At 62.4% G+C, this 27,252-nt stretch overlaps 2 protein-coding genes and 2 non-coding genes across 19 annotated transcripts; 3 read left to right on the forward strand and 1 right to left on the reverse strand.

The window, feature by feature from the left end:
* Positions 1-292: 292 nt before the first annotated feature.
* On the forward strand, positions 293-17,756 carry PWWP3A (PWWP domain containing 3A, DNA repair factor). 15 transcript variants are annotated; one of them, XR_006214562.1, is made up of 15 exons: positions 293-333; positions 1,199-1,324; positions 1,951-2,036; positions 3,074-3,213; positions 3,335-3,445; positions 4,681-5,523; positions 6,692-6,793; positions 8,678-8,748; positions 10,111-10,187; positions 10,869-10,929; positions 12,621-12,696; positions 13,069-13,119; positions 13,661-14,097; positions 15,276-15,349; positions 15,446-15,565. XR_006214562.1 is itself a non-coding variant. In XM_042977544.1 (15 exons), exons 2-15 carry the CDS (start codon positions 1,268-1,270, stop codon positions 17,489-17,491), a joined length of 2,256 nt encoding a protein of 751 aa, XP_042833478.1. In that variant the 5' UTR covers positions 293-333; positions 1,199-1,267; the 3' UTR covers positions 17,492-17,756. The 15 variants fall into 15 exon arrangements, 14 of the variants coding, with proteins under 14 accessions (XP_042833478.1, XP_042833481.1, XP_042833483.1 ...); XM_042977544.1 differs by lacking the exons at positions 15,276-15,349; positions 15,446-15,565 and adding exons at positions 15,574-15,662; positions 17,437-17,756; XM_042977547.1 differs by lacking the exons at positions 15,276-15,349; positions 15,446-15,565 and adding exons at positions 15,574-15,662; positions 17,437-17,756 and having other exon boundaries at positions 3,143-3,213.
* A 2,191-nt stretch (positions 17,757-19,947) lies between these two features.
* TRNAF-GAA lies at positions 19,948-20,020 on the reverse strand. The gene has a single exon. It is a non-coding gene; the product is annotated as a tRNA-Phe (tRNA).
* A 141-nt stretch (positions 20,021-20,161) lies between these two features.
* TRNAN-GUU lies at positions 20,162-20,235 on the forward strand. Its single transcript has one exon. It is a non-coding gene; the product is annotated as a tRNA-Asn (tRNA).
* Positions 20,236-20,439: 204 nt separating this feature from the next.
* Positions 20,440-26,769, forward strand: NDUFS7 (NADH:ubiquinone oxidoreductase core subunit S7). Of its 2 annotated transcripts, XM_042977559.1 has the most exons (8): positions 20,440-20,532; positions 21,552-21,585; positions 22,461-22,529; positions 22,874-22,991; positions 24,048-24,227; positions 24,299-24,345; positions 25,002-25,090; positions 26,613-26,769. In XM_042977559.1, exons 1-8 carry the CDS (start codon positions 20,517-20,519, stop codon positions 26,708-26,710), a joined length of 651 nt encoding a protein of 216 aa, XP_042833493.1. In that variant the 5' UTR covers positions 20,440-20,516; the 3' UTR covers positions 26,711-26,769. The 2 variants fall into 2 exon arrangements, with proteins under 2 accessions (XP_042833493.1, XP_042833494.1); XM_042977560.1 differs by lacking the exon at positions 20,440-20,532 and having other exon boundaries at positions 21,521-21,585.
* The last annotated feature ends 483 nt before the right edge of the window (positions 26,770-27,252 follow it).

A 27,252-nucleotide genomic window follows, 5' to 3' on the forward strand; every position in this document is an offset into this window, starting at 1 on the left:
GTTCACAAAGAGGACTCGGCCGAACCCTCTCACAGGCTCGCGTGCCGGGCCGGCCGCCCTCGCCACCCGCTACGCGCCCCTCGGCTTCGCGCCCGCGCGCCCTCCAGGCGCCCGTCAGTCCCTCTGTCTCTCGTGCGCGCGCGCGCGCGCGCCCGCCTGCCCGCCCAGCTCCTGTCCGTCAACCGCGCGCTCACGCCCAGCCAGGCGGAAGGGGCGGGGCCCGGGGCGGGGGCGTGCGCCCCATTGGTCGGCGGCGGGGGTGGAGCTTGGCGGCGCCGCCAGGCCGGCCCCGCCCCCGGCCCGCGGGGAGCGGCGGCGGCGGCGGCGGAGGCGGTGAGCGCGGGCTCGGGTGGGGAGGCTCGGGTGCCGACGCCGTTGGGCCGCCACGGCCTCCTCGCTCTCCGCTCGGGGCTCGGGGCCACCGCGCTGGGGAGGCCGGCCGCCCGGTGAGCCCAGCGGCCCGCGGTTGGCGGGCGGGGGCCGAGGCGGCCGGGCCGGGCCTGGGGGGGAGGAACGAACCCCCAAAGGAGGCCCTCCCCGGGGCGTTGAGCGCGGGGGGAGGGTGCCGCCGCTTTCGCCCCTTTCTCTGTTCACCGCGGCCCCTCGTCGGCTGCGTGCGCCCCCGTCCCTCCCCGGATCCCCGTCCGCAACCGCCTGCGCCCGCCGCCTGCGCCCCTCTGTGCGCGAACGAGCCCCCCTCTGCTCTCCGTGCGGAGCCAGGCCTGTGTGTCCCCTGCGGTGACGAGCGGCCCGCAGCTGTCCCCGTCCTTCCAGGGCCAGAGCAGGCGAAAGAGCGGTCATTTCCTCCCATTTTATTTTTTTTTTGCAACTGGGGGCAACTGTTCACTCCCCAAACGGGGGAGGGTTTTAAGCTTTGTTGAAATCGCTTTCCGTGCGAAGGTGGGAGGCAGGCCTTCAGCACGCAGAAGAGTTGCTCGGGAGCCGCTTAGGCAGGAGCCAGACAGACCCTGGGGGTGGGGGGCGGCGGCTGCATTTTATTTCCAAGAGAAGTGCGGGCGCCTCCCCGGGGACCCAGGCCAGCCATTTCTTCTTGACGCTGAGCATCTCCGCGCAGGATTACAGGGGTGACCCTCTTAACTCGGGGCGAAGCCCCAGGGACCCTTGCCCTTGAGGGTCCCGTCTGTGCTAACGTGGCCAGCTATCGCTTTTATGAACCCCTGTGCGAATCTTGTTGCAGGGGCGCATCGAGTCAGACCTTCAAGTACTTTGTGCCAAATCACTACCACCTGCCACATGAGTCTAAGTCATGACCGACGCCAAGTATGTCCTCTGCAGATGGGAAAAGCGATTATGGCCTGCAAAGGTGACAGCCGTTGTTGCGTAATTTCAGGAATTAGAAGTGACTTTTGGGTGACAAGTAAAATCTTCATCGGGAGGAAGCTAGGAGTTCTTTCGGTGAAATAATTGAGCCCGAGCACTTGGCACTCGGATCTCTTGGCCCTGAACCTCACTCATCGCCCGGTTAATGGGGTTCTTTCTGGTCTGCTGCTTACAAGGTTACGCTTCCAGAAGTGTCTTTTTTTCTACACTTAGGAAAATTAACAGACTCTGCTTTAAAAAGGCCTGTGAGGCAGTATGTAATGCCAGGAAATATCTGGAAGGGAGCCTTGTGGAAGTAAATAATGGGAGTGCCTCGGGGACACTTTCTAGCAACGCGATAGGGAGAGTGCTGCACTGCCAGGCCGGGACCCTGCTCCCCGCCTGGGTCAGCCCCTGACCTCGAGGGCCTTGGTTTCCCCATCTGTGAAAGGGCAGGATTAGACAGGAGGTTGCTGAGGTCTGGGCGGGGGGTATATTTTAAGAGTTACCGGCTGCGGCTGCGCTGCCCAGTGCTGCTTTGTGTCAACTGTTTGTTGTGTCTTAGTAACAAGGATTTTGTTTTTTTTTTTGGTTTTGTTTTTTGTTTTTTGCTTTATGTTTTTAATATAGGTTTTGGCCAGAACGGAGGTGGCAACAAAAAATAAGAGGAAAAAGGAATTTTTTCTAAGTGTTCAAATACTCTCCCTAGATGAAAAGTTAAGTGTTGTGGGGTCTTTTTTTTTTTTTAACTGTTATCTTTTTTTCTGAATGGGATTTCTTTTACTGTCCCCCTGCCAAAAAGTGAAGTAAACTCTTAAGCGCTCGTTAACTCTGTAGTTACTGTAACTGACTTGTGTTCATAATACCCTTAAGAGGCAAACGCTGATTTTTTTTTTTTTTTAACGTCTGTCTGGAAATGAACATTTATACGAAGGGCTCTGTGTGAGAGAGAGCGGTACAAAAACAACAAGCAAAAATGACACGCAGGGGAAGCTCTTGTTGGGGTTCGCATGTGGATAGTTCCTTCCCGCAGATTTGCGCGTTTTTCTCGGAAACTCGTGTGACGGGCCCGTCAGTTTTGGCGTGTTTGCTGTTTCAGCCTGTCCGTCCAGTAAGAAGCTATTATTTAGCATTCAGACGGCAAATGCTCGGCTACGGGGCAGCCTTACTCTCCTTTGTTATCCGGTGACAGAAGAACAAAATATCGGCCAGAATGATTAAAATGCCCAGATCACGTATAATTGTGGTATTGCTGTGTCTAACGGGAGAATTCCCAATTCAGAGAGAATAAAACCTCGTCCGCTCTGGTTACAGCTTCCCCAGGTCCCCGTCCCTCTTCAGAGCCGCCTCCTAAGCTCACTTGGTCCCCAGCTCACACTTTCCCTGCGGCTGGGAAGGTAATTGAATACTCGAGTTTAAAAGGAAAGCGCATCCTTTTAAACTAAAACACACCTGCTGGGCTGTAAACTGCTTTTAGTGACATTATCTTCTACTCTGAGAACCTAACAAAGGAGTCGTTTGTGTAGTTGAAAGTAGGATTTGCCTCATGAAAGTCACAATTTGAATTCATTTTTACTCTTAAATCCAGCCAACCTTTTCTGTCTTAAAAGGGAAAAAAGCAAAAAAGCCACATTCACCAGGGTCCTCACTGCCTCTAACCTCAGGCACACGAATTCCTCGTTGGCCGTGACTTTTGGTTTGAGCGCGAGGTTGAGAAGGAAGAAAATGACTGTAACTCTTTTGTCATCTGAAGGAAAACACGTTCGAAAATGTCTTCGCGGCCTTGGCTGGTAGCAGGTAACGGGCGTTTCTGTCCCCGCAGGATTGAGGTGAGGAGCACGGAAGTGGAGGCCTTGAGGGTGGCGCACATCGAACGAATCGCTTCCACGTTGGGTAAGAGCACGTCTTTAGGTAACAGGGAGACAGCGTGGGAGAACGGACAGACCCCGCTTCCCAGGGGACCCTGAGCTGAAGGAGGAGAAGAAAATGGATCCACTTTCTTAAACCCTTGCAGAGTCTACCCTGGGACCGAGCCTGTTCCGGACTCCCTGCGCGGCCGTCTGCGAGCGTTGGGATCTGCTGGTCGCATCCGTGGCCTCCGGTGTACATAAGAATGAGACCCGGAGTGCGTTTGCCTCCGTGAGGAGAGGGGGGAAGACGCGTCCTTTCTCCTCCCGCCCCCGCCCCATAGCAAGACTGCAGAAACGGTCTTGGCGCCGCTCTTTTCTCTGCCCGGGGGTTGAGAGCAGTGGATTGCGTATTTACATTCCCTAGCTGGGCTCCGGGGAGAAAGGACTATGTGACCAGCATCACTGTGGGACGCCCCCCCGTGTGCCAGTGCCCTCCTGGGTGGGGGTGAGGCCCACCCCTTCGCCTTTCCTAGGTGGGAGCACCCGAGCCTCGCGGTGCTGGGGCTGAGTGCCCGCTCGCCTGGTGGCCACTCGGCAGACCAAGCAGAAGTGCTTTCTGTCGCCTTGGAGTGGGGGCACGCGCCCCCTATACCGAGAGCCGTTGGTCTTGTGAAAAGGCTGACCGGGAGTCCTTCCAGGGGTGTTTATGAAATAGGATCTATTTTCCTATGTCGTTGGAAAAAACCGCTTTTGTTCAAAGCGGCGTCCACTGGGCACATCTTAGGTGGCGTTGGCCATCACCTCTCGGACGCTCCTCGTCACTTGTTCCAATCATGTCGGGGGCCGGTTATTTGTAGGAGCCTTTAATATTCAACAGGGAAAAATACCGTGCCAATAGGTGTTGTGCCCGCTGAGTTGTGACATCGCATCCGTCATCTTGTTCAAATAAGCAGTCCGGGTCTGTGTGGCGGAATGAATAAACAAAACTGTTGCAGCCGGGAGGTCAGGCTACAATCTCAAGGCTCGTGATGCTCGTTTCTGGCTTTGAAATGCTTTGCAAAGAAGTATGGAAAACCCACCAGCCCACAATGGGTCCCTTTCACGGGCGCCACCCAAGAATTCGGTGCTGGCGAGTTCTTTATGGGGTTGGCGAGGGTTTTTCTTGACCTGATTGAATTTGCAGTTGTGAGGCTGAGCCAATTCGGGAAGCAGGAAGCAGGAAGCGTCTGAGTAGCTGGCTGCATTGTTTGGTGACCTGGAGGGATTTAACTTTGTAAGCCACGCAGGTTAGGGTCAGTCAGGTTGTTTTTGGAAAAGCAGAGCACCCCGCCCCCCCACTGCGGCCCCAAACAATAGCTGTTGTTTTGTGGCCTTGTCCCCCTTTGGGGAAGATGTGGCTGAGGAGGGGCAGACCTCCCTTCAGGTGTGAAAGCCACCGAGGACCTTGGAGGACCTTGGGTGACCGGTGGCTTGGTCGTCACCAGGCTTTGTCTGCTTCCCGTTCTTGCAGCCTCCCAGAATGAGGTTCCTGCTGAACCCCTAGAGGAGCTGGCCTACAGACGCTCGCTTCGAGTGGCCCTGGATGTTTTGAACGAGAGCACAGGTCTGCCTCAAGAAAGCCCTTCTAGGGAAGAAAGAACTGCTCTGTGTTCACGAGAGAAGCCCATGGAACTGGCCTCCTTGCTCTGTGGACCTGCCTCTTCCTGCGTCCAGGAGGCTGTGCCGGGCAGATCTGGACCCGAGAGGAGGGAACGTGTCCACCCGAGGCTGTCAGGTTCCCCCACTTGTCAAAAGGACCCCAAGTGCAAGGTGGACCACAAGAAGGAGCTCAGGAAGAGTGGAAGCCCACAAGCCTTGGTAGTCCCGCCAGCCAGAGGTGGTTCTCAGCATGGTAGTGGGTCGAGAACGTGCTGTGCAAGTCGGACAACCCCTAGCAAAAGGGGAAGAAGTTCAGCTCGGGAGCCCACTGTGGGTCAGAGTGCCCCTTCCCTCTCGGAGGGAGACGACGAAGAAAGCCGCCTGCCAGCCCCCCGCTCACCTCCCACAGTGAAGGAGGAGGGTCTCTGGGCCAAAGGTCGAGACCCCAGCTTACCTTTGCCTGGCCCCACCGGGCCCCCAGCCCCAGGGCGCCCAGCCTGCCCGGATGCCCAAGGCCTCCCTGCCAAGCGGCCTTGCCCCGATAGTGGCCAGAGGCCACCCGCGGCTCGGCTGGAGCCGGGGGCAGTGGCGTCCCCCAGGCAGGGGCCCGGGAGATGCAGGGCTCTGCCCGGCGCTGCCAGACTCCACCTGCCTGCCCCCCGGGCATCCACGGAGGAGACGGGAGATCTTCGAGTCCTCGTGGAGGAAGCTAAAGGTCTGTGGCCGAGAATCGCCTTGTGCTGGCAGAGGGCGGATTGGGGTTCTCCCGCGGTCCGTGCGGGGCCGGCTCCGGCTCCTGGTGTATTTCTAAGTAGAGCTTAAGGAGAGCAGATCAGAATGCAGGGCAGATGTTTCCTGGTTCCTGTTGAGGTGGTCTTTCCCACCGGGTTGTAACTAGCCCAGCGCCTCCCAAATCCCTGTGTTTTTGGTTTTGTTTTGAGCCGGAGAGGGGACGGGTCACTGGAGGCCGGGCCTGGTGCTTGAGGGACGCTGTGGCCGCACCCCGCACGCTCTCTGATGCTGAAACCTGCAGGAGCCGGTCCCGTTGAACGGGCGAGAACCTCAGAAGTGATTAACTCAGAACGCTTTCAACCTTTTTTTTTTTTTTTTTTTAACGCTTATTTGTTTTTGAGAGAGAGAAAGCGGGGAAGGGGCAGTAGAGAGGGAGACACAATCCAAAGCAGGGTCCGTGCTGTCAGCAGAGAGCCTGACGTGGGGCTCGAACCCACGAACTGTGAGATCGTGACCTGAGCCAAAGTCGGACACTTAATCCACTGAGCCACCCAGGCACCCCCAGGCTCCTGACTTTTTAAGAATCCCTATGGAGACACACTTCTGTGTGTGTGTGTGTGTGTGTGTGTGTGTGTGTGTGTGTGTGTGTGCAGTCACGCACCGTGGCTCCTTCCGGTCTTTTCCGTTGCGGTATCCCACTGATTTCTGCGTGGTTCGGTACCTCGAGATCCCCTGGCTGCACACTCGGGTTTCTGCTGTGAGTTTAAACTCGGCGAGGCCGCGTCCCAGCGCCTACGGGGGCCGCGGGGAGGTGCGCTGCACCCCTCTCCCTGTGACCCTGCGTTCTCCCGGCCCCTGTTTGTTCGCCTTGCCGGAGCTCGCTGCTTTGTGTGCCGGCCGTTCTCGGAGACCAGAGCCCTCTCCCCTCCCTCGGTCTCTCTGCCTCTCCCCCACCCCCTTTCCCTCTCGTTTGTTTTTCTTTGGAATGTACGTTAGTCAAAGCGAGCCCTGTTTGAATCCGGCAAGGTGAACGCGTGCGTGACGCGGGACCTTTTGCTTTTGCGTTTACGGTCTCGTATCACGACGCGGTTTCTGGGGCTGAGTTCCTGGAACGGTAGAGATGAAAGTAAGTAACCTGATGCCATTGGCAGCCCGTCCGACTTCGGGGGAGTCCGTGGAGCGTGCGCCCATCCGTTCCGTTCTGGACGAGGAGGAGGACGAAGAGGAGCCCCCCCGCATCCTGTTGTACCACGGTAAGGTGCGGGGCGCCGGGGCTGACGGCCCCCGGCCAGTTCAGTTTCCTCCTGCTGCACTGACAGCTTCGGAAGCTTCAGAAGTGCCGCGTTCTGCGCGCTCTGTCTTGACGGGGATCACCACACAAAGGGGAGGGCGACTCCCTGGGAGGAGACGGGCCAGCCCTCCCTGCCGCCTCGCTGCTTCCTTTCTGTGTCGTCCCGTCCCCTCCGTGGGAAGGAAGGACAGCCAAGTGGAGAGAGCGGTCCGTCGCCACTCTTGGGGGGGGCGGCCCGGTGCCACCCGCGGACCTTTGGGGATGGCGTTTGCACGCGTGTCCGGAGACGCAGGGTCTCCGGCCGGGGGCCCCTCCCACACGTGCCGCGGGCCCCGGCGAACATGCGTGCGGGGAGGTGCCCTGGCCCCCTGTGGAAGGGTGGGAGGCGCGGACCTGGATCCTGAACCAGCGACTGACAGCACGTTAGTCTGTTTCCTGGAGGAAATCGTTCAGAACGAATTTTCTGTTTAGACTTACTCCTGAGCTATCCGTTTGAACGTAGTCCGATATTGTTTAGCCTTTTCGTCATGAAATACATAGATTCACAAGATGTCGCAGAAAGAGTACAGTGTGGGGGAACCCCTCCTTCAAGGGTCGCCCCCACCGTACCCCGGGAGGCCACCGTGCCGGTCGCGCTCTCAAGACTCGGCTCTTTTCCCCAGACATGCCCCGTTCCGTGCGGGTTTCCTTTTTGTAACTTGTTGACCGGACACGCTTTACGTTTCCGCGTGGTCTTCCGATGACCCTATATGGCAACGATTTGTTACTTACTGAGCCCTCCCCCACCTTCAGTTATCTAGATAGTTCCACCATGGGGGCTGCAGCCTGCGGGGCACAAACCTCTGGGAGGTAGCTCTGTGTAGGCTTGGCTCCCGGGAGCAGGGAGCAGGGCAGAGCTCACCGGGCCGGAGAAGGGACACTGGGCCTTCTTCCTCAAAGGCGTTTTCCTCTCGGCCGCGGCCGGCGGAGGGAGGGGGTTGCTGGGTCCCCACAGCCCCGAGAAGCCGCCGCGCTTGTTCTCGGCCCTGTTTTGTGCTTCCACCTGGCTTGGTCTTCTCCCCGTTCCCCCCCCCCCCCCCCCCCCCCCGGCAGCCTGATGTCCGTCTGGGTGTTTCCCGAGACCTGTTTGTCCTCCCGGGGCCCTGACGGTTCTCTCAGAAACTGGGTGCTTCTCGCCAGATGGATGCCAGGCGTCCGTTCGCCGGCCGACCGTGCTCCTGTGGCTGCGCCCGCTGGTCGCCGGGGCGGCTCCCCAGGCAGGGAAGGGCGGCCTCGTGTCTGCGGGGCTTTGTGACCTGATTGTCTCAGTTCCAACTGTGATTCTGTTCTGCAGTGTGGTGGTTTGGGGCCGGAAATCCTGTCAAACTTTGTTCACAGACACGGAGTTAGCGAATGATGATTTCGGCGATTCCTTTTGGGTTTTTTTATTTTTTATTTTTTGCTTTTTAAGAGTCCCGTTTTTCAGACTGATGAGCTTCCTAGGAATCTGGTTCTCGCGTTGGGGTTTCTGTGCCACGCTTTTTAAAAAATGTTCTACTTTGGAAGAATTTGAGATTCACAGGCAAGTGGCAAAGGTAGTACTGAGTGCCCCCTGCCTGGCACCTTCCCGCGTCACCACCTGTGTGACCAGGCGTATCGTCCCGTGAAGACACCAGCTCTTAACCACAGGGTGTGCTCACGACGGGCCCTTGGGTGCCGTCCCAGCCGCTGGGGTCTCTGTCCGGAGTTGGGGCGCGTCAGATTCAGGCCAAGTCCCAACAATTGTTTTCTCTTAAGTTGTTGAATTTGGTGCATGACCGGGAGCTGACTTAATGTTCTTTTTGTCTTTGTTTCTTTTTAATTCTAGAACCACGCTCCTTTGAAGTAGGAATGCTGGTCTGGCTGAAACACCAGAAGTACCCCTTCTGGCCAGCAGTGGTGAGCATGGGGCCGGCTCCGGGGGCCGCCGCGGCAACCCCCACCCTTCGGCTCACTTGCGCTCTGCTGTTGTCATTTGGACGCCGGCAGATATTTTCCCCGGGGAAAACCGATGGGCATATAATACGAGCAAGGTTTCTGGAGACGTTTGCCTGAGTAAGGGGTGTTTGATCATTTGGGCGCAGTTGAGTGTGAGGGTCCTGGGCCCAATCTCTGCCGGGCAGGCTCAGGAAAACCTGCCTGGAAGGAGGTCTGCGATTTGCTCATTTCTGACGTTGTGCGCTTGAAACCTTTCCCCCGCGGGAGCGTTGAGCTGGGTGAGGTTTTGGGGCAGGGGCCGGTTGTGCACGTGCGGTGACTGAGCCCCAGCGCAGCAAACTCCTGGCTTTCTCCGGGCCGGGACTCTGCAGGCTGTCCGTTTATTTTTTGGGCAAAGGTAACATCCTGGCTGTCAGCCCCTCCATCCCGTATCCTCCTCTGTGCCCCTGCGGTGTGGACAGGACCCTGCAATGCTGGCTGTAGTTCTTTAACTCGCGGTCAGAGACAGTGACGTGTAATAAGGAAGACGTTTGCCGGAGTCGGGAGACACTCCTGTTGCTGCGAGGCTGGCCTCCGTGGATGGGGCTGACTGGCCGTAGCAGCAAGTGTGGTTCGCATATGGGCAGAACGTGTGGCTTGAGCACAGGCTCAGGTAGAAGGGGTGGGGGGTGGCCCTCGGGTCAGCGTCTGGTCACAGTTGTGGGGAGTCGTCGATCGGGGCCCCTCGGCTCACTTTCAGCACTCGCGTGCCCCTTGCGATTGGCACCTTTTCCCGGCCCTCCTCCTTTTCGCCAGTGCCCTGGGGGCCCCGCTGGGGAGCGGATCTCCAAGCTCACAGGTTCCTGGGGTGCGCCCTTGGTTTATGGCTGAGCCGGGGACCCGGAGGGGTGCCGGGGGGGGTGGGGAGGCTGGCCAGAGTCAGGCACCCTGCTTCCCTGTGTCCTCGGCTGGTTGCCACTCTCTCTAGTCACGTTTCTCGTACTGAAAATGAGGAAGAGCTTGCCCTGCTGAGGCAGGGAAGGGTCCACGTGTCACACACACAGGTGGTCAGAAGCAGTGGGCTTCGCGCTCTGTGTCACAAAAGAAAAGGAAGCAAAGCCCGCGTGGTCCTGCTCCACTGTGAGCGCTGACGGCAGTGCACGAAGCAGCCGGGCGGTGTTTGAGCGTGTCCCACGCGGACTCTGTCCATTCTCCCAGCCGGCCACGTTCCTGGCCACGCGCCGCTCATGCCCATCTGCACAACGGAAACGTGTCAAGAGCGTATTTCAGACCTGTGCCTTCTTCTGGGTTCTTGATGCTTTGTTTTCTCGGATTTGCCAACAGGTCAAGAGCGTCCGGCGAAGGGAGAAGAAAGCCAGCGTGCTCTTCATTGAGGGGCACATGGACCCGAAAGGGAGAGGGTAACCCAGCTCTCTGCTCTCTGTAGACGGTTCCCCGGTGAAGGCCTGGCCGCTCGGGGGCACTGAGGTCGGGGGGGAGGGGGGGGGCGGGGGCGGGCCCTGTGATCCAGCTCCCGGGGAAAGAATCCAGACAGAGGGACCGGTCAGAGGTCCAGTTGTCCGTGCTCTATCTGCCGGCTCTGAAGTGAGGCCCGGACGCCCCTTGGATCCTGCCATTCCCCACAAACCGTACTGTGACTCGGGCGGGTGCTGTGAGCGGCGGCCTGCCTCCCCGATTTCCGCCATTTGCTTGGTTGTCTGGTCACCCTCTACTGGTCCTCTGTCCGGGATGAAAATGCACACGAACATCCCCTTCTGCTCAAAGGGCACTTCAGAAACACGTTTTGGAGGCAAACACGTAGAGCTGGCCTCTGACCCTCTGGCCCTGGGTTGCTGCCTCCGCCTCCCGTGGGCATCCTCGGCTGTGTCCCCTAGGGGTCCTCTCGGGGCCTGCCGGTCACCTCCGGGCCTGTGTCTGAGGGGCTTCCTCGGGCAGCCCGGAGAGCGATGGCCTTCGATCAGGAAGCCGGAGCTGGCAGAGGCCCCCGTGGCCCTGACTGGTTTCAGCAGAGGAAAGGGAGACGTTTTCTCATGTCGGGAGGCCAGGTTCCTTCGTGTTAAGCTTTGCTCGTCTGCTTCTAGCATCACCGTGTCTCTCCGGAGATTGAAGCACTTTGACTGCAAAGAGAAACAGGAACTTCTGGTAGGTGGATTGTCGGTGTTCCTATAAATGACTTCCTTGGCGGCTGGTGGCTCTGCTCCCCGTGTGATCTGGTCCGCGGCGCTGTGCCTGGTGGGGACCACGGTCCCGGGGGAAGTTGCCAGCCGTCCCCTCGTCGTACAGGTGGGGCTTTGGCGCAGAGGACAGTTTGCCCGGTTCGAGGCCGGCCCCTTCTGCGGGCCGTCGTGCAGAGGCCGCCCGTGTGACAGAGACCGTGACGGTGCCCCACAGGGGCTTCCTGGGCTTCCCGGTGGCCGAGACCCCGCGCCGAAGCGCCGTGGTCGACTCTTGATTGTACAATGAGCCCACGAGCCACATGTCCATAGAACACGTGGTCTGTTTGACTCTGAGACGCCAGCTTTCAAAACGCGAGGCTGGCTGGGGAGCGGGGGGTAGAGGCCTACCGGCCTCCCTCGGGTGCCGGTCTTTTCCCAGCCTGGGGAGCGGCTTCCTGGAGTTCAGGTCACGGTGAAGCCTCCTGTAGGGGGAGCGGCTTGTCCCTGCTGTTTGCCAGGATTTCCCGGGGCCTCAAGGGTGGAGGCCCCCCAGGGGTTGTGTGGTTCTGAGGACTGTGGGTGGCGTCTGGAAGGTGGCACCCTTCTCCTCCTCCTCCTCCCGCTGATGGGCGTATGTCTGCCGTGGCCCTGCCGTCCGTCTGTCTCGTCTGCTGTGACCTCACTTTGGCCCCTGAGCAGCAGCCTGCGCTGGGCTTCCTTGTCCCTGTCAGGGTGCCCGTCGACGGAGTCTCTTTCTCTAAGGGGGCCTGCCGTGGCCTCAGGACCTTCCACGCCCCCTGAAACACAGTCTCCCGTCGGGGCTCTGGGAGCTTTCCCAGGGCGGAGGAGTTGGAGAGGAGGACAGGAGTCTTGCTTTGAGGTCTGCGTGCTCTCACCACGTGAAGAATTGTGTTTTGTGACAGAGATGGCGCGTGGCCTCACGTGATCCAGACGCTGGGGTGGTGTCTGTTCCCTGTCTTCCTGCTGACCTGTGGGGTGGGAGCACGGGGTCTCCGAGAGGCCGGTGTGGCCGAAGGAGCGCCCCCTCCTGGAGCGACTCTTTGCACTGCTTTGGTCCTGGTGTCAAGGCCACGGGCCGTGCCCTGTGCTTCCCTGATGAGCGCCCGCTGTCCCAGGGGCCGCTCAGCAAGCCCAGCCGAGCCCAGAGCCCCCTCCCTCCAGAGCCGCCTGCGCTGCCTCTGTCCCACAGGAGGAGGCCGGGCTGAGGTGGCCCGGGAGGTGGAGCTCAGGTAGTGGGTCCCCGTCCCGGCTCAGGGGTCCTCGGTTTGCAGGCGAAAACCTCGAGGCCTGGGCGGGCGCCCCGCGCCCCCCCCCCCCCCCCCGGTGGCCAAGTGTCCTTCCTCCTCGGGCGGCCCTGCTTCCGACGGAAGGGTTTACGTTGTGTGACTTTCAAGTCTGGCCTGTGTGAGGGTGACGCCAGCCGCGTGTGGGGGCGTCCGCCTCTGTCCCGTAGAGTCCCCAGCTCTCCTGTCCTGAAGTGCTCAGCTCACACGTGACCCCTTTCCGAGCAGCTCGGGCCCCAGACCTGGGCCTCCGTGTGCGTTGCCGCACCCGGCATGCGTCTGCTGACCGGACGCGGGAGCCGGGGCGTGGAGACGGGCGCAGGAGCCCCCGTGGCCTCCCGCTCACGTCTGCGTTCGGGCCTTGTCGTTGCAGAACGAAGCCAAGGAGGACTTCGACCAGGCCATCGGCTGGTGCGTCTCCCTGATCACGGACTACAGGGTCCGGCTCGGTAGGTGGGCCCGCGAGCCCTCAGACAGAGGGGCGGCCTGGGCGCCGGGGCGCGGGCCTGCTTCCGTGGGTTCCCTGCCTGGGCCCGGGGCAGCCTCGTCCCCGGCAGACGCGAGGGCCAAGCCGCTAGGTGTGGACGGGAGGTGGAGAGCTGGCTTCCGTGTGCCCCGGGTTCTGTCGTTGGGAGTCTAGACGGCGGCCCTTCTGGGCACCCCCTGCGCCGTGAGGCACCCTGACGGCAGTGCTGGGTTCCGTCAGCTGGAAGCGGTCTGGGCGGTGCCGACGCGACGCAGGTGTCCTGACCCAGCCACCCTGGGGCATTTCCACAGCCGCCTCTGACGGTGACCGGGCTCCCCCCCTGCCCCCTCTGCAGGCTGTGGCTCTTTTGCTGGCTCCTTCCTGGAGTATTACGCGGCTGATATAAGTAAGTCCGCCGACTCCTCTTCAGGGCCGCGAAGCAGCTGTCTTCGGTGTCTGAAGCTCGGGAGGGGATGTCTGGGTGGAGGCCGTGCCGTAGCCCGAGCCTGAGCCTGGATCTCCGGGGGCAGGCCCCGCCGTGCCTCCTGCCCCCTGTCCGCCCGCTGGGCACCGGGCCTCGCCTCTAAAGCGTGGCTGGCGGTGCTCCGCGCCTGCCTTCCCCGTGGCCCGGGTCTTCGGTTAACCGACGGGTGCGCCGCACCCCCTTGTCCCCTGCTGCCGGTGTGGGGCCGGAGGAGTCCGTGCTTCCTCGGGGGGCCCAGGGGCTCCGCTCGGCTCCGCTCTCCTGGGCCACGCTCGGATCGGGCCGAGCTGGGGAGGGATGTGGGGACCCGTCAGAGGAGGAGGCCTTGCGCGTGTTGTCTTGGGCCCTCCCCGGGGGCCCGGGGCCTCTCCCCTGCAGCCCGGGCGCCACAGTTAGCGACGGGACGTGGCGGGGAGTCCTTTCAGCCGGGCCGGCGGTCCCAGGACGTGTCGGTGCTCCGCAGGTTACCCTGTCCGCAAGTCCATCCAGCAGGACGTGTTGGGGACCAGGTTTCCCCAGCTGAGCAAGGGGGACCCCGAGGAGCCTGTGACGGGGAGCCCTCAGGGAAGGAGGCGGCCTCGCAGGAAGGTCCTCCCCGACCGCTCGCGGGCTGCCCGGGACCGGGCCAACCAGAAGCTGGTGGAGTACATCGTGAAGGCCAGGGGCGCCGAGGGCCACCTGCGGGCCATCCTGAGGAACAGGAAGCCGTCCCGGTGGCTGAAGACCTTCCTGAACTCGGGCCAGTACGTGACCTGCGTGGAGACGTACCTGGAGGACGAGGAGCAGCTGGACCTGGTGGTGAAATACCTCCAGGGCGTCTACCAGGAGACGGGCAGCAGGGTGCTGGCACGGATCAACGCCGACAGGATCCGCTTCGTCCTGGACGTCCTTCTGCCTGAAGTGAGTGGCCGCAGGCCGGTTCCGCGCGGTGAGGGGTGGGGGGTCGGCAGCCGGCGCCCGGCGAGAGCCCCTCCCAGCTCTGCCCGGAAGCCGGGGCGCCGGCCGCAGTGTATGGCGGGGGGGGGGGGGGTTGCTGCGGGGCTGGGGTCTCCGGAGGTCTGCGGGGGGCGGGGGAGCGGGGCATCGTGGTGTGGAGCCAGGCACCCGCCCTGTCTGCTCCTGTCTGTGGGTGGTGTGACGGCCTCCGTGGTTAAGCCTCGTGGCCAGTCGGGGGGAGAGGGGAGGGGAGAACGAGAGCTGAGTGCTTTGTCCGTGTATGCACGCGAGGACTTTTCCAGAACGGGAGCTGCTTGGGGAGATGCGGCAGCCGGGGTTTGCCGGGCGGGAGCACACGAGACCCCGCCAGTTATCTGGAGGGTCAGGGGCTTTGCTCGCGCGTACGTGTGTGTGCGGAAAATTACCGTGCTCAAAAACCCGTAACTTTATACACACTGGAAGCTTTCAGATTGGTATAAAAGTAAAACACTGTCACGTAGCCCGTGGGGAATGGTGGCCTCTCTCCGTTTGTACCTCTAGCTCTCTCTTCACATAACTACGGGGGTGGGATCCCCAGTTCTTGGTCCTGAAGTACTTCGGCGTGTGTCTCTCAAATAGGGTGGTTCTGCCCCAGAGACGCTGGTCCCCGAGCGGGGACGGCTGTGGTTCCCGCTGAGGGGGCTCCGGCCACCCAGCAGGTGGGTCCTGGGATGCCGCTGAACCCCCACAGTGCCCGGGACACCCCCAAGAGTAACGTGCCCCAACGTCAGCAGTGCCCGGGTGGGGGGGGGCCTGTAAAGATTTTTTTCAGTATTTATTTTGGGGGGAGTGTAAGCAGGAGAGGGGCGGAGGACAGAGGATCCGAGGTGGGGTCTGCTCTGACAGCAGTGAGCCCGAGGTGGGGCTTGAAATCGCGAACCGCGAGATGGTGATGTGAGCCAGAGTCGGATGCTCGACTGACCGAGCCACCCCAGCGCCCCTAAAGATCGTATTTTCGAGTGGCGTCTATGCCCGACGGCGGCCTAAGCTCGGGGCCCAGAAACCAAGAGTCGCGGTCTCCACGAGCCCAGCCTGCCGGGCGCCCCGTACAGGCTCTTTGAAAAGGCTTTCTGACGTAACCGTGATCCCGTTATCTAACAAAGTGAACGAGGACTCGACACCAGACGTACCGCGTGCTCGGACCATCAGTCTTGTAGTTTTCCCTGTGGTGTGAACAGTAAGCTTACAACTTTTCTAAAACATCCCGGTTGGTTTGGGTCCCGCCTTCCATTCTCTGCTGCTAGTGACGCGAACTCTCTCCCTCGTCCCCAAGACACGACATTACTGACGCCATTCAGAAACGTCCAGAGACTTCAGGGAATCCGTGCGCGTTTGCGGAGGCTGGTCCGAAGTTGCCCCGGGCCCCACGCCCGCGGCTGAGCGCCCCCTGCCCTCTTGCAGGCCATCATCTGTGCGATCGCTGCGGTGGACGCCGTGGATTACGAGACGGCCGAGGCGAAGTACCTCCGAGGACCTTCGCTCAGCTACCGGTAGGCTGCTCGGGGCGCCGCCCCCGACCGGCGGCAGCGAGTCTGGAAGGGCTCGTGTTCGCTGGCGGCCGTGACCCAGGCCCTCTTCCTGACACGCCGGCTCAGGTTCCCGGCGGGGGAATGAATCGCGAACGGTCGAAATGCACGTCAGCGCTTGGCCGGGAGTTGCCGGGGGTCCCAGCGAAGCCAGTGGTGGACGTTCCCCGCTAGCCAGTCTGGACGGGGGCCCGGGGTCCCCGAGCTGGTCAGGGCAGGCAGATCTGGACCCAAGCCCAGGCCCGCGCCGCGGTCCGCGGGCCGAGCGCCGGGCCCGCTCCCTGGACGCGTGCCAGCCTTGCCGAGCCTAATCGCGGTTTGCAGTCACTCATTTCAGACTCTCTCCCCCTTGCCCCGATGCCGTGGCCGCTGAGAAAACACAGTAGGATTACGTGGCGGCACTCGCCCTGGCCCGTTCCTAGCCGGTCAGAAGAATGTGGTGATCAAGATGTTTCTCTTCCGTCGGCATAGTTCACCGCCCTTGGATTTTTGGCCCCCAGAGCCCCTAATCCTGTCTCTGGGCTTGCTGCCAGGCCTTGCTGGGAACAGGCGGGGCCCGCGTGGCTGTGACAGGCCGAAGACTCAACTAGAGTCACGGGCCAGGGTCTCTGTCCGGGGCCAGCTGGGCACACTGCCCCGGGCCGCCGGTGTGTGCCTCGGTGGGTGGGGAGGCCTCCTGCGTCACGGTCCACGGAAGAGCCAGCGTGGCTCTGCGTGCGGGCGGGTTGACCCGGCTGCACTAAGCGGAGCATGAAGGGCCTTTGGGAAACTCGGTGTTTCTGGCCCGGGATCTCTGTCCAGCGTGGCGCTCTCCGCACACAAATGGGGAACGGTGTTCTCGGGCGAGCGGGGCGGGGGCGCCCGTGTCCGGAGCGCCTCCCGGGGACCGGCCGCTCCGCCGGTGAGGACGGCTCCGTCTTCACGCTTTGCTGCTGCCCTGGGTCGCCGGCGTCAGAGCGTCACGAGTATTCGCACCCTTTACCTGCCACGAATGTGTCGGGCACCACGGAAATGACGCTGGCCGTGCCGGAGACGGGCCCCGGGGACGTGGCCTCGAACCGAGGGCAGGGCGGCCGGTCTTCCTGCCCCACGAAGCGGCCTCACGTTCCGCCGGGGCCGCGTGCTCACGTGGACTTGCCGGCGCTTTGCTAGGCGCCGTCTGCGTCCGTGGCTTCTGTCACTGTGGCCGCCTGGGCGAGTGTGACACGCCGTGCCTCGGTTATGTGATTCCTTAGCAGGGCGCGCTTAGCGAGGACAGTCTGATATTTTACTTTCTTTAAAGAGTTTATTTAAAAAAAATCGTGAGATGCGCATAACACAGAATTCACCTTCTTCGACTGTCTCCACGCGCCCAGCTCAGCGGCGTCGAGTACGTGCACACTGTCTTTCCCCCAGCGTCTGTCTCCAGAACTTTCTGTCTGTCTAAACTGAGACCCTGTCCCCGTGGAACACTGACTCTTTCCTACTCTTGAAGACACAATGAATTGCTGGGGCACCTGGGTGGCTCAGTCGGTTAAGCATGAGGCTTCTGCTCAGGTCATGGTCCTGTGGCTCGTGGTTCAAGCCCCGCGTTGGGCTCAGAGCCTGGAGCCTGCTTGGGATGCTGTGTCTCCTCTCTCTGCCTCTCCCCTGCTCACGCTCTGTCTCTGAAGAATAAACGAACGCTAAAAAAAAAAAAAAAAAAAAAAAAGACACAATGAATTATTAAAATGAGGTTATCTCCTTTTCTTTTCTGAAGGGAAAAAGAAATGTTTGATAACCAGATCCTGGAAGAAAGGAGTCAGCGGTGCTGACGCTGGAGGGGCTGCCGCGCGGGTCCTGTGGCCGGTGGGTCCGTGCCGTCCTCACGGGGGCTGGAGTGTGCGTGCTTCTCGTCTGTGGCTTCTGTTTTCCTGGCTTTTTTTTGGAAGGTACAGTTCCTGAAAGGTTTTTGAAGCAAATGTTTTTATTTTCCTTCATATTACTATTTGTGACTGTGCTGTATTGTTTAACATAAGGTGCACATTTGTTTTTTTATGTTAAAAAGCATTGTATCCAGTATTAAAGAGTTTCAAAACAGCCCGACGTGCATGTCTGCCTCCGGATCACCTGTGTCTGTCCCCAGGTGGGCCCTGAGTCCACGGTGTCGCTCAGGCATCTTGTGCTGTGGCATTCGCTGTGACTCCTCGTGCACGAGAACACGTGGAACGCACACTTCGCGACGGCCTCTTTCCACTCTGTCCCCATGTGGGCCGCGCGTCACAGTGCGAGCCCGCCACCACGGTGTCCCATCGCGTGCATTTTCACGCGTGGCTGCGTCTGGCCTGGCCGGAGCATCATCTCACCGGCAGGCCCCCAGGGTAGTCGATCTGCCTGGAGAGCTGTGATGTCATACTCGCGACGGCAGAGGTCGTTGTGTGTGCGGCCGTGGGGCGCGCTGTGGGGGCCGCGAGTGCCACTCCGGCCGGTTCCTGCAGACGACGGCCTTCGTCTGGGGGCCAGGCTCCCGTTCCTGTCCCGACACAAAGAAAGGGGGCAGGTCTCGTCACCCCGACGGCCTGAGCGTCCCCAGCTCGGGACCCTGACCTTTGGGGGCCTGCCACGTAAAGGATCTTGACTTAGTTTCACCTGGCCGGGCCTTGCACAGAGTCCCAGACATCTGGCGACCTGTCACAGCCGTGCTCAAATGAATTATTTACTGTAAGCTGACGGGAGGTTGTACTTGGAAGTCCACGGAGGGGAGGTTCGTTTCGAAACCCCGGCCCGGAGGCGCAAAGCAACGGTCCCACCTCTTCCTGTGGTCACCGCTCGCCCCCATCCCTACTTCTTGGGATGGGGATGTCCTTGCACGCACCTCGGTACCTCTTCAAGTGTACTGCTTATCTAAAAAAAGAATCTTGAATTATTTCGGTGCTGGGGGGTGGGGGTGGGGATACCTTGCTGGCTCAGGTGGTGCCTTGACTCTTGGTAGGTTAGAGCCCCCCATCGGGCCCACTGGAGGTTACTTAAAAGTGAAATCTTAAAAGCAGGGCGCCTGGATGGCTCAGTCAGTTAAGCACCTGACCCTTGATTTTGGCTTAGGCCCGGTCCCAAGGTTCGTATTGATTCGAGCCCTGCGTGGGGCTCTGAGGTGACAGCACGGAGCCTGCTTGGAATCCTCTGTCTTCTGTCTCTGTCCCTCCCCCACTCTCTCTCAAAACAAATAAACTTTACAAAAAACAAAAGTCCTGTGCCGTGTACGGGGTAAGAATCTGAACGTCTGCTCCAGAAACTGCCCATCCCCCACCGTCCCGGGTCCCCCGATCCCCAATTCACGGTTCCCTGCCGGCTCCAGGTTCTGCTCCCCCTGCCGGCCTGCCCTTGTGGGGGGGGTTCTCCATCAGGCTCTGGGTGGGGGGGGCACCTCCCCTCCCCCTCCATCGACCAGCCTCGCATGCCCTCTGCCCCTGCGGGTGCCCTCTCTTGAATGACGGAGTACCCCAGGACCTAGTGGTGGATTGGAAACCCAAGAGCAGGCTGGCTATGACCCTGGCGTCTCACGGGGTAGCCGTCAGATGGGCTGGGGCTCCGCTCCGGGTGGCTCGCTCTCCTCCCTTGCTCTCCTCGCTCGCGGGGCAAGGACGTTCCAGGAGAATGAAACTTGAATGAGGCCCAGACTTCCATGAATACTACCTGTGTTCACTTTGGCTCACGAATTGCCGCAGGTGCTGACGGGACGGGGTGTTGGGTACGTGGGAACTCTGTGTTGGAGACTTCTGTGCCTAAAATTATTCTGAAATGCAAAGTTTATTTAAATTTAAAAAGAAATCCAGCTCCACAGGCTAGTGGGTAGTGGGAAGGAAATGGGAAGGGGCCTGGAGCTCCTCGTTGTTGCCAGACCTGCCGGCTGTGCCCGGCACTCCTGACCGGCCCCAGCGGGGGCTCCAGGACCCGACCGACTTGTCCTGCCTGGAGGCCAGCCTGCTGCTCCCCTGTGCTTGCAGGTGTGAGCCTGCGTCCCCAAGTGTAAAGTCCAGCAGAAGGATCTTAAGAATTAAGTGACACGCAAGCGGCAAGTGTCTTTGCGAACTCTGGTGGGTTTTGACCGAATGGGCTGGAATCACGGTCCGGGGGGTGGGGCAAGGGTTGGGAGGGCCCCGTTTTGGGTTGTGTCCCACCCACGCTGGCCCGGGGTGACATGGGGGTGGTGGTGGTGGTGGTGGTGGGCGGAAGCAGCTCCCCGCCCGCCAAGCAGAGGGGGCTTCCCTCTCTGCAGGGCCGTCAAAACGGCTGCCGAAACCCGGGATCGAACCAGGGACCTTTAGATCTTCAGTCTAACGCTCTCCCAACTGAGCTATTTCGGCGGGGCGGCAGGGGCCGCTCTCACCCGGAGTCCTCCCCCGCGCCGCGCCGCACCGCGCCGCCCGCGCGCCGCTTCGGCCGGCGCCTTGCGTCCCGGCCGCGCGCGCCTCATAAAGCCTCGCGGGGCGCCGGGCGGCAGCGCCGTCTCTGTGGCGCAATCGGTTAGCGCGTTCGGCTGTTAACCGAAAGGTTGGTGGTTCGAGCCCACCCAGGGACGCACTTTTGGCCTTTTGTTCCTGAGGTAAGGAGACGGCGAGCGACGCCCCTGCTTTTGCCGGGACGCTCCTCGCGCCGCGCGCCGCCCCCCACCCCGCGCGTCAGCCCGTCCCGCGTGGGGTGTCTGGCGGCACGCGTCAGGAGGAAGTCCGCGCGGGCGGAACGTCCCAGGCCCGGCTCCTCGCTTCCGCGGCCCGGCCGAGCCGCTTTGGGAGACGGCCCCGGAGACCCGGAGCGCTAAGGCGGACGGACCGCAGGGGTTGTTTGAAGGCCGAGGCCAACATGGCGGCGCTGGCGGGTGAGAGCGTCGGGGGTCGCGGGGTCGCGGGGCTGCCCCTCCGGGTCCCGGGAGGGGAGCGGCGCGGGGACGGCGAGGAAACAGGCACGCGGTCCGGCCGGGCGGGGACCGGTGTCCAGCCCGTCCCGCTGCAGAGACCCCCGTCCCCGGATTAGGGGTTGAACGCACAGGACAGAAGTCCTAGCGCGAAGGAAGGCGGTTGCGCGGAGACACAGAGTCAGGACTCTGTTTCGAGACCCGGGTGGTGCGTTCGTGGTCCAAGGGCCGAACGGCGAGATCTGGCGGCGCCTGAGGGGGGAAGGGCGTTTACTGCGCTGTGAGCTTATCCAGAGCCCTCAGTCTCCAACTGAGGAAACCGAGGCACAGAGAGAGGCGGCCCGTCGGCGAGCCCCGGCGGTTGGCTTGGTCTTCAGGCCCAGCCTCCGAAACCTCAGAGCCCCGGCCCGGGGCCCGGAGCCTCGCTGGTGTCTGCGGATTTGTTTACTCGCGCACACTTGTGGGGCACCAAGTCACAGGACCCCAGGGAAGCCGCATCTCGGGAGAGACAGGCACCGCACAACACATACATGGAGACGCAACAGGGTGACAGGCTCTAGGGAGTCTGGGGGGCTGGTGTAGACCTGAAGCCTGCCCGTGGGAAGCGCTGGCCAAGTGCACGTGTGGGGCAGGGTGCTCCAGGCGGCGGGAGCCGCAAGTGCAAAGGCCCTGGGGCAGGAGGGACACTGACGTGCTTGAGGAAAGGGAGGATGGTCCTGGTGTGGTTTGGCTTTTCGTTCAGGGCTTGGGGTATCGAGCAGGGCAGTGACACCGTGTGGCTCATATTCTGAACGACCTCTCTTCGCAAGGGTTTGTTAAGTGGAATTTAGATAGACCAAGGGTAAGAGGAAGGAAACGCCAGGCGGGGGGAACTTGTGGGGAAGCTCCTGGAGGCCGGACCCTGCAGGCCCATCTAGGTCCCGGGTTTACTGCCAGTGTTGCTGCCTGGGCTCATCGCCTCCACCGCATGGTTCTCTCTGCAGCTCCCGGCCTGCTCCGCCAGATCCTTGCTCTGCGGTGAGTGTCTGTGTGTCCCTCCCCCACCTCAAGGCCCTGACACGGAGGGTTCAGTGGGGCCAGGGGAGGGGCAGGGGGTGGGTCAGAGCGCCTCGGAGCTGGGACGGCCCTTCAGCAGCATCAGGCAGGGGGCCCAGCTGCTGAAGGTCACACAGCGAGCCGGGCAGCGCTGGGGCTGACGGTGTCCCGCGGCAGGTGGGGTTCAGGCCCCTCAGTGGGGACCGTCCACGTGGCGGCAGAGCCGTCACTCAGACCCGCACCTGCCTGCCCGGGTTCCGTCACCACTCGCTTGTTGCCTGTTGCAGGAAGGCGTCTGGCGCATCTGCTCAGATCGCAGCCTCGGGTAGGCCTCCTTAGGACAGGGAGGCAGGCGGCCACCGTGCCCTCTTGGTGGACGGAGTCCGGAAGTCAAACCTCCAGTGCCATGGGACCCGGGACGTGGCCAGTCTAAGGAGAGGCTCTTCCTAATGGAGGGAGCTGGGAGGCTTTGAGAAGCACACGGATTTGGGCTGAGTTTGCCCTGTTTTGATAAGGACGTTTTCCTGGGGATAAAATACACACTCAGCGTGAAGTAAAGGGGAAAATGAGAGAAGTATAAGACGAAAACCAGATACTTTGTAGCCCAGGGCTCAGCAGACTTTTTCCACGAAGGGCCAGGTTGTCTCTGTGGAGACCACTCAGCTCGGCCTTTGTGAAAAGGGCTGCCAAAAAGCAGGAATGGGTGGATGTGGTGGCCAGTCAATAAAACTTTATTTACAAAAACAGGCAGAGGGCCAGATTTGGCCCCGGGTGAAGGTTCCCCCTTAGTGTGGCCCCTGTGACAGCGTCACGGGGCACCCCAGGCTCCTCTTCACGTGCACCCCCTCTCCCCGCAGCTCCGGTGTGGGCGTGGCTCTGCAGGGTCGAAGTGTCCATTCGAGCGTGGCCGCTGACACCCCCAGCAGGTGAGGCCAGCCTTCCCGGGCACCTGCACACACCCGAAAGCCTCCCCTTGGCACGGCAGCTGCCCATGGTGACTCCAGCCCCTCCCTCCGCCCAGGAGGGTGATACAGCACGGTCCCCCGCCCTCAGGGCGCGCCTGAGACTCCGGCCGCACGTCCCCAGACAAGAAGGGCCCTTCATTTCATTCCTTCCCTCGCCAGGCACGTCCTGCCCCCGGCCTGGCTGCCCGGATGCTGGGGGCCAGCTTGGTGCTGCCCTCTGAGAGGCTGCTCTGGGCTGCAGGCTGTCTGGATGCCCGCCTGGCTGACGTCCCCTCCCTCCCCTGCACTCTGTGTTCTGTGTCCAGCACCCAGCCCGCTGTGTCCAAGGCTGGAGCCGTGGTCCCCAAACCCACCACGCTTCCCAGCAGCCGGGGCGAGTATGTGGTGGCCAAGCTGGACGACCTCATCAACTGGGCCCGCCGGGTGAGCCCCCGCCCCCTCCTCCGTCCCTCGGGCCTCCTGCCGCGTGTGCGTGCACACGTGCGCACCTGCCCCTGGCTGCTCCTGGCCCCGATGTCCTCTCGGTGCCCCTGCCCTGCTTCCTGGTCCCTCCCTTGGCCCCCAGAGAGGATGGCCTGCCTGCCCTCTGTAGTTTTTCTGTTTCTGTTCGTTCTTCTTCTTCTTTTTTTTTTTAATTTTTCTTTAAAGCTTATTTATCTTGAGAGAGGCAGAGGGAGACCGAGTGGAGGAGGGGCAGAGAGTGAGAACCCCAAGCAGGACCCGCCTTGTCAGCGCAGAGCCTGGCACGGGGCTTGAACTCACAAGCTGAGATCGTGACCTGAGCCGAAGGCGAGAGTTGGACTCTTGGCTGACTTAGCTGCCCAGGCGCCCCACCCTCCCTCTTTTCTCTTCTAATGTAGGAGTGATTTTTGTAATTGGGAACGTTGTGCAGGCCAAGAACAGGGGCTCCTTCCTGGGAAAAGCCTGAACACCCTCCCCCGCCCCCAGGACTGACCACAGAGCAGTTCGTGTTGGGTCCCCTCCCTCGAATCGTGCACGTCTGCGCCGCCCACTGACCACCTGTTTCGCAGGACAGTAGCTCCTCTTGATGTGCCGGGGGTGTCCAGGGGCAGGCCACCGTTATGAGTCCCCCGCTGTTTCTGTCTGTGTGTAAGAGTGGGGCCACGGCGAACATTCTGCCAGGGCCTGCAGCCACAGCACGGAGGTGCCCCGCGCAGCATTGCTCGTGGCGGTGGAACCCCGCGATGCTGTCAGGGTCGGCCTGCTGTGTGGCCTAAGCCCTGCCACCTGTATTAGCACGGAGCGGGCAGTGGGGGCCACGTCCCGGTCCCCGACTGGGCAGACAGAGGAAGCGCTGCCCCCCCCCCCCCCCCGCCCGGGGTGGCTCACTTCACCTTCCTGGAGGGCACACTGGGCCAGTGACCGGCATCGGAGGTCACGTGGTGGAGGGCAGGGGGGCGGCGTGGCCGGCGTGCCGTGCCGCGCCCTTCCCGGGCTGACCGCGCCGGCCCCCGGCAGAGTTCCCTGTGGCCCATGACCTTCGGCCTGGCCTGCTGCGCCGTGGAGATGATGCACATGGCGGCGCCCCGCTACGACATGGACCGCTTCGGCGTGGTCTTCCGCGCCAGCCCGCGCCAGGCGGACGTCATGATCGTGGCCGGCACGCTCACCAACAAGATGGCCCCGGCCCTGCGCAAGGTAGGCCTGGCCCCGCGGCCCGCCCCCCCGCCCCGGCCCGAGCCGCACCCACACCCCGCCGTCTCCTCCAGGTCTACGACCAGATGCCGGAGCCTCGCTACGTCGTGTCCATGGGCAGGTGAGCGCCGGCGCGCGTCCCGCCGCTCTGTGCCCGCTACCCGCCGTCGCGGTCCTGGAGCCCCGGGGTCTGCGCCCGCTGCCCGCCCCACAACGTCCCTCCCGTCCGCGCAGTCGCTCCCGTTCTGTCTGTGCCTGCCTCGGCCTGCCCCGTGCGCGCTCCGTCTCCTCGCCTCTCCGTGTGCCGCCCACTGACCGCCTTCCCTGCGTCGTCGGGCGGTCGCGTCACTCAGCTCTTGCATCGAGCCGCCTTAAGTTCATCCTGTTACCGTGCGCGGGTCCGTGATTCTCTCTAACCCCAGAACATTTGATCGGCCCAGAAGGAAACCCTGTCCCCCTCCCCGGCCCCCACGAGCCCCCTCCTGTCCGTGGACGAGCCCGTTCTGGACGTTTCACACACACGGACTCACACCCCGTGTGGCCTCTCGTGTCTGGTCCCCTCCCTGAGCGGCGCGTGTTCGGGGTCCGCCCGTTTGCTTCTGCTCTGCCTGATCCCGCAGGAGGCGTCAGGTGGCCATTCTGTTTCCTGTGCCTCCACCCCGCACTCCTGCCCGCTCCTGACGCCTGTGTGCCCTGGAAGGCCGCCGTGATTGGGGGGGGCGGGTAGGGAGGGCAGGCCGGGGTGGCCAGCGTGGCCCTCACGTGCCCCCCCTGCAGCTGTGCCAACGGAGGCGGCTACTACCACTACTCGTACTCCGTCGTGAGGGGCTGTGACCGCATCGTGCCCGTGGACATCTACGTCCCAGGTAGGCCCCCGCGGCCCCCGCGGCAGAGCCCTGCCCACACCCTCCCGCTCCATGGGGCGCCTGCACTCCAGAGACAGTGGGCTCCCCCCATCAAAAGGGGGGTCAGATTTTGGTCCAGGCAGAAGGGTGAATCCCCGGCCTCCCCCTCCCCCTCCCCTGCCCCTCGAAGGTCTCCCCACCCGAAGAGTCTCGGCTTGTATCCAGATGTTGGAGCAGGCTGCTGCCGAAGCCTGGCCTGAGCCGGCGGGGGGCTGCTGCAGGCACCTGCCAGCTTTAAACTACATTTCATGTACGAGACCAGAAAAACAGCCAAAAATAAGGGAACCGTGTGCACGGTTCTCATTCTCGCCAAGGAGAGCGAGACTCCCCTGGCCCCAGATTGCCGGGGTGGCCAGACTCAGGAAATAAAAATCCAGGGCCCCCCCCCCCACCTTGATATCTGTCGGGAAACGAGTAATAGTTTTCTTGGCGTAAGTACGTCTCCTACGACACGTGTGGTACACGGACACTGGAGAAGCACTGACTGTTTGTCTCAGGTGCACAGTCACTGGCGTCCTGTGTGTTACCTGGCCACCCGTGGGCCCCAGGCATCCTCCCCGCCGGTGGTTGGAGGTCAGGGGTCGGTGCGTAGCCTGCGGACGGGCTCAGTGCCGGCACCGAACACCCGGCCCGAGTGTCCGCAGAGCAGGGGTGCTCAAGGCCGCAATTCCACGTCCCCCGAGAAGCCGAAGTCCCGCCTGGCATCTCACGAGCCAGAGGAAGGGGTTTTGACGTTGGAGTCGAGTTCACCGTGACATGGTGTTGATTCGTTTCGCATTCTGAGGATCTCCACGCCGGGCCCCGGGCAGCCCCCAGGCCGGGGGGACGGAGCCGGTCTGGTAGGGAGGGCACGTAGGACCCCCCTGCGGGCCAGGGGCCAGGCCCCGGTCAGTTCCCCTGCTGGGGACAGGGACTGTAGGGGAGCATTTCTCCAGGGCTGCCCGTCGGTCTGTGGACCATATGGGCCTCCCTGCCCGCCCCCGCCCACTCTTTGAAGGGCCCGCCACCAGGTGAGTGTGACCCAGGGTCAGGAGGCAGGCCGCACGTGTCCCGCCAGGGGTCTCTGAGCCGGGTCGTGGCAATAGCGGGCAGGGCGGCTTGGCCCAGGAGGGGTGGCCCCGGCCTCCCCACTGGCCAGGGCTTGGAGGCCAGGGTCAGGATCCGGGCACCGCCCATCTTGCTGGCTCCTGCCCCGTGATGGGCCAGACCCGCCGCCCAGGCAGTACCGACGAAAGCCGGTACTGGAGCGGGGGCCACGCCTCACCCTTCGCCTGGACCCGGCTCTGCAGCCCTCGGCGAGGCCCTTTGACTTGCATCCTGGCTCAGGCACCCTCTGCCGAGCGGCGGTAGAAAACGAGGGTCAGCGGCCCCGGCAGGGAGGATGGGCACGGGGTCTACAATGCAGTCGCTGGTCCGGGATAGCCTAGGGCCAGGGGGCCCCCCTCCCTGCCACAGGGAAACTGAGGCACACCCCCCCACGCAGGCTGCCCGCCCACGGCTGAGGCCCTGCTCTACGGCATCCTGCAGCTGCAGAAGAAGATCAAGCGGGAGAAGAGGCTCCGCGTCTGGTACCGCAGGTAGTGCCGGCCCCCCGGCCCCTGCGGCGGCCCTGACCATGGCCAATAAACCTGCTACACCCACCTCGCCACCACCCTCTCTGCGTGCCGCGTGTGGGCGGTGGGGCCTCGGGGAGGTGTGGGAGTGGCCCGGGCCCCTGCGCGTGGCCTCCCCGAGACCGACGACGGAGGGGAGCGGACGGGCCCGAGAGCCTGTGGAGGGGCACGAGGGGAGCGGACGGGCCCGAGAGCCTGTGGAAGGGCACGGAGGAGGGCAGCGGGTGGCCACGTGGGCGCCAGAGGGTGGGAAAGTCGGGGCGCGGCCGGCCTCGGGAGGCACGTCTCGGGCTGTGGTGTGGGTCCTCGCCAGCAAGGCTGGGCTTCCAGGCTTTGCTTTCCTTCAAGGCCCCGCCTGACGGTGGGACCAGAGACGCGGTGGCCCCGATGCGGCTCCGCACCCCGTCCGTACCCCCGCTGCTGACTGGAGGCAGGGGCTCTCGAGCTCTGACGGCTACTCCGGTCCACCGGCCTGGGCGCCAGGAGGGTCACATGCTGGCCCAGAGACAC

This window comes from Panthera tigris, chromosome A2 (assembly GCF_018350195.1).
Source record: "Panthera tigris isolate Pti1 chromosome A2, P.tigris_Pti1_mat1.1, whole genome shotgun sequence".
NCBI classification, from domain to species: domain Eukaryota; kingdom Metazoa; phylum Chordata; class Mammalia; order Carnivora; family Felidae; genus Panthera; species Panthera tigris.

Bases quoted from the DNA above. Each gene is read 5' to 3' on its own strand.
- PWWP3A (XM_042977544.1), top strand. From the start codon at position 1,268: ATGACCGACGCCAAGTATGTCCTCTGCAGATGGGAAAAGCGATTATGG. The intron at 8,749-10,110 runs GTGAGCATGGGG...ATTTGCCAACAG, and splicing joins ACCCCTTCTGGCCAGCAGTG to GTCAAGAGCGTCCGGCGAAG. The intron at 15,663-17,436 runs GTAGGCTGCTCG...TCTTTTCTGAAG, and splicing joins GGACCTTCGCTCAGCTACCG to GGAAAAAGAAATGTTTGATA.
- NDUFS7 (XM_042977559.1), top strand. The intron at 22,992-24,047 runs GTGAGCCCCCGC...GGCCCCCGGCAG, and splicing joins TCATCAACTGGGCCCGCCGG to AGTTCCCTGTGGCCCATGAC. The intron at 24,228-24,298 runs GTAGGCCTGGCC...CGTCTCCTCCAG, and splicing joins TGGCCCCGGCCCTGCGCAAG to GTCTACGACCAGATGCCGGA.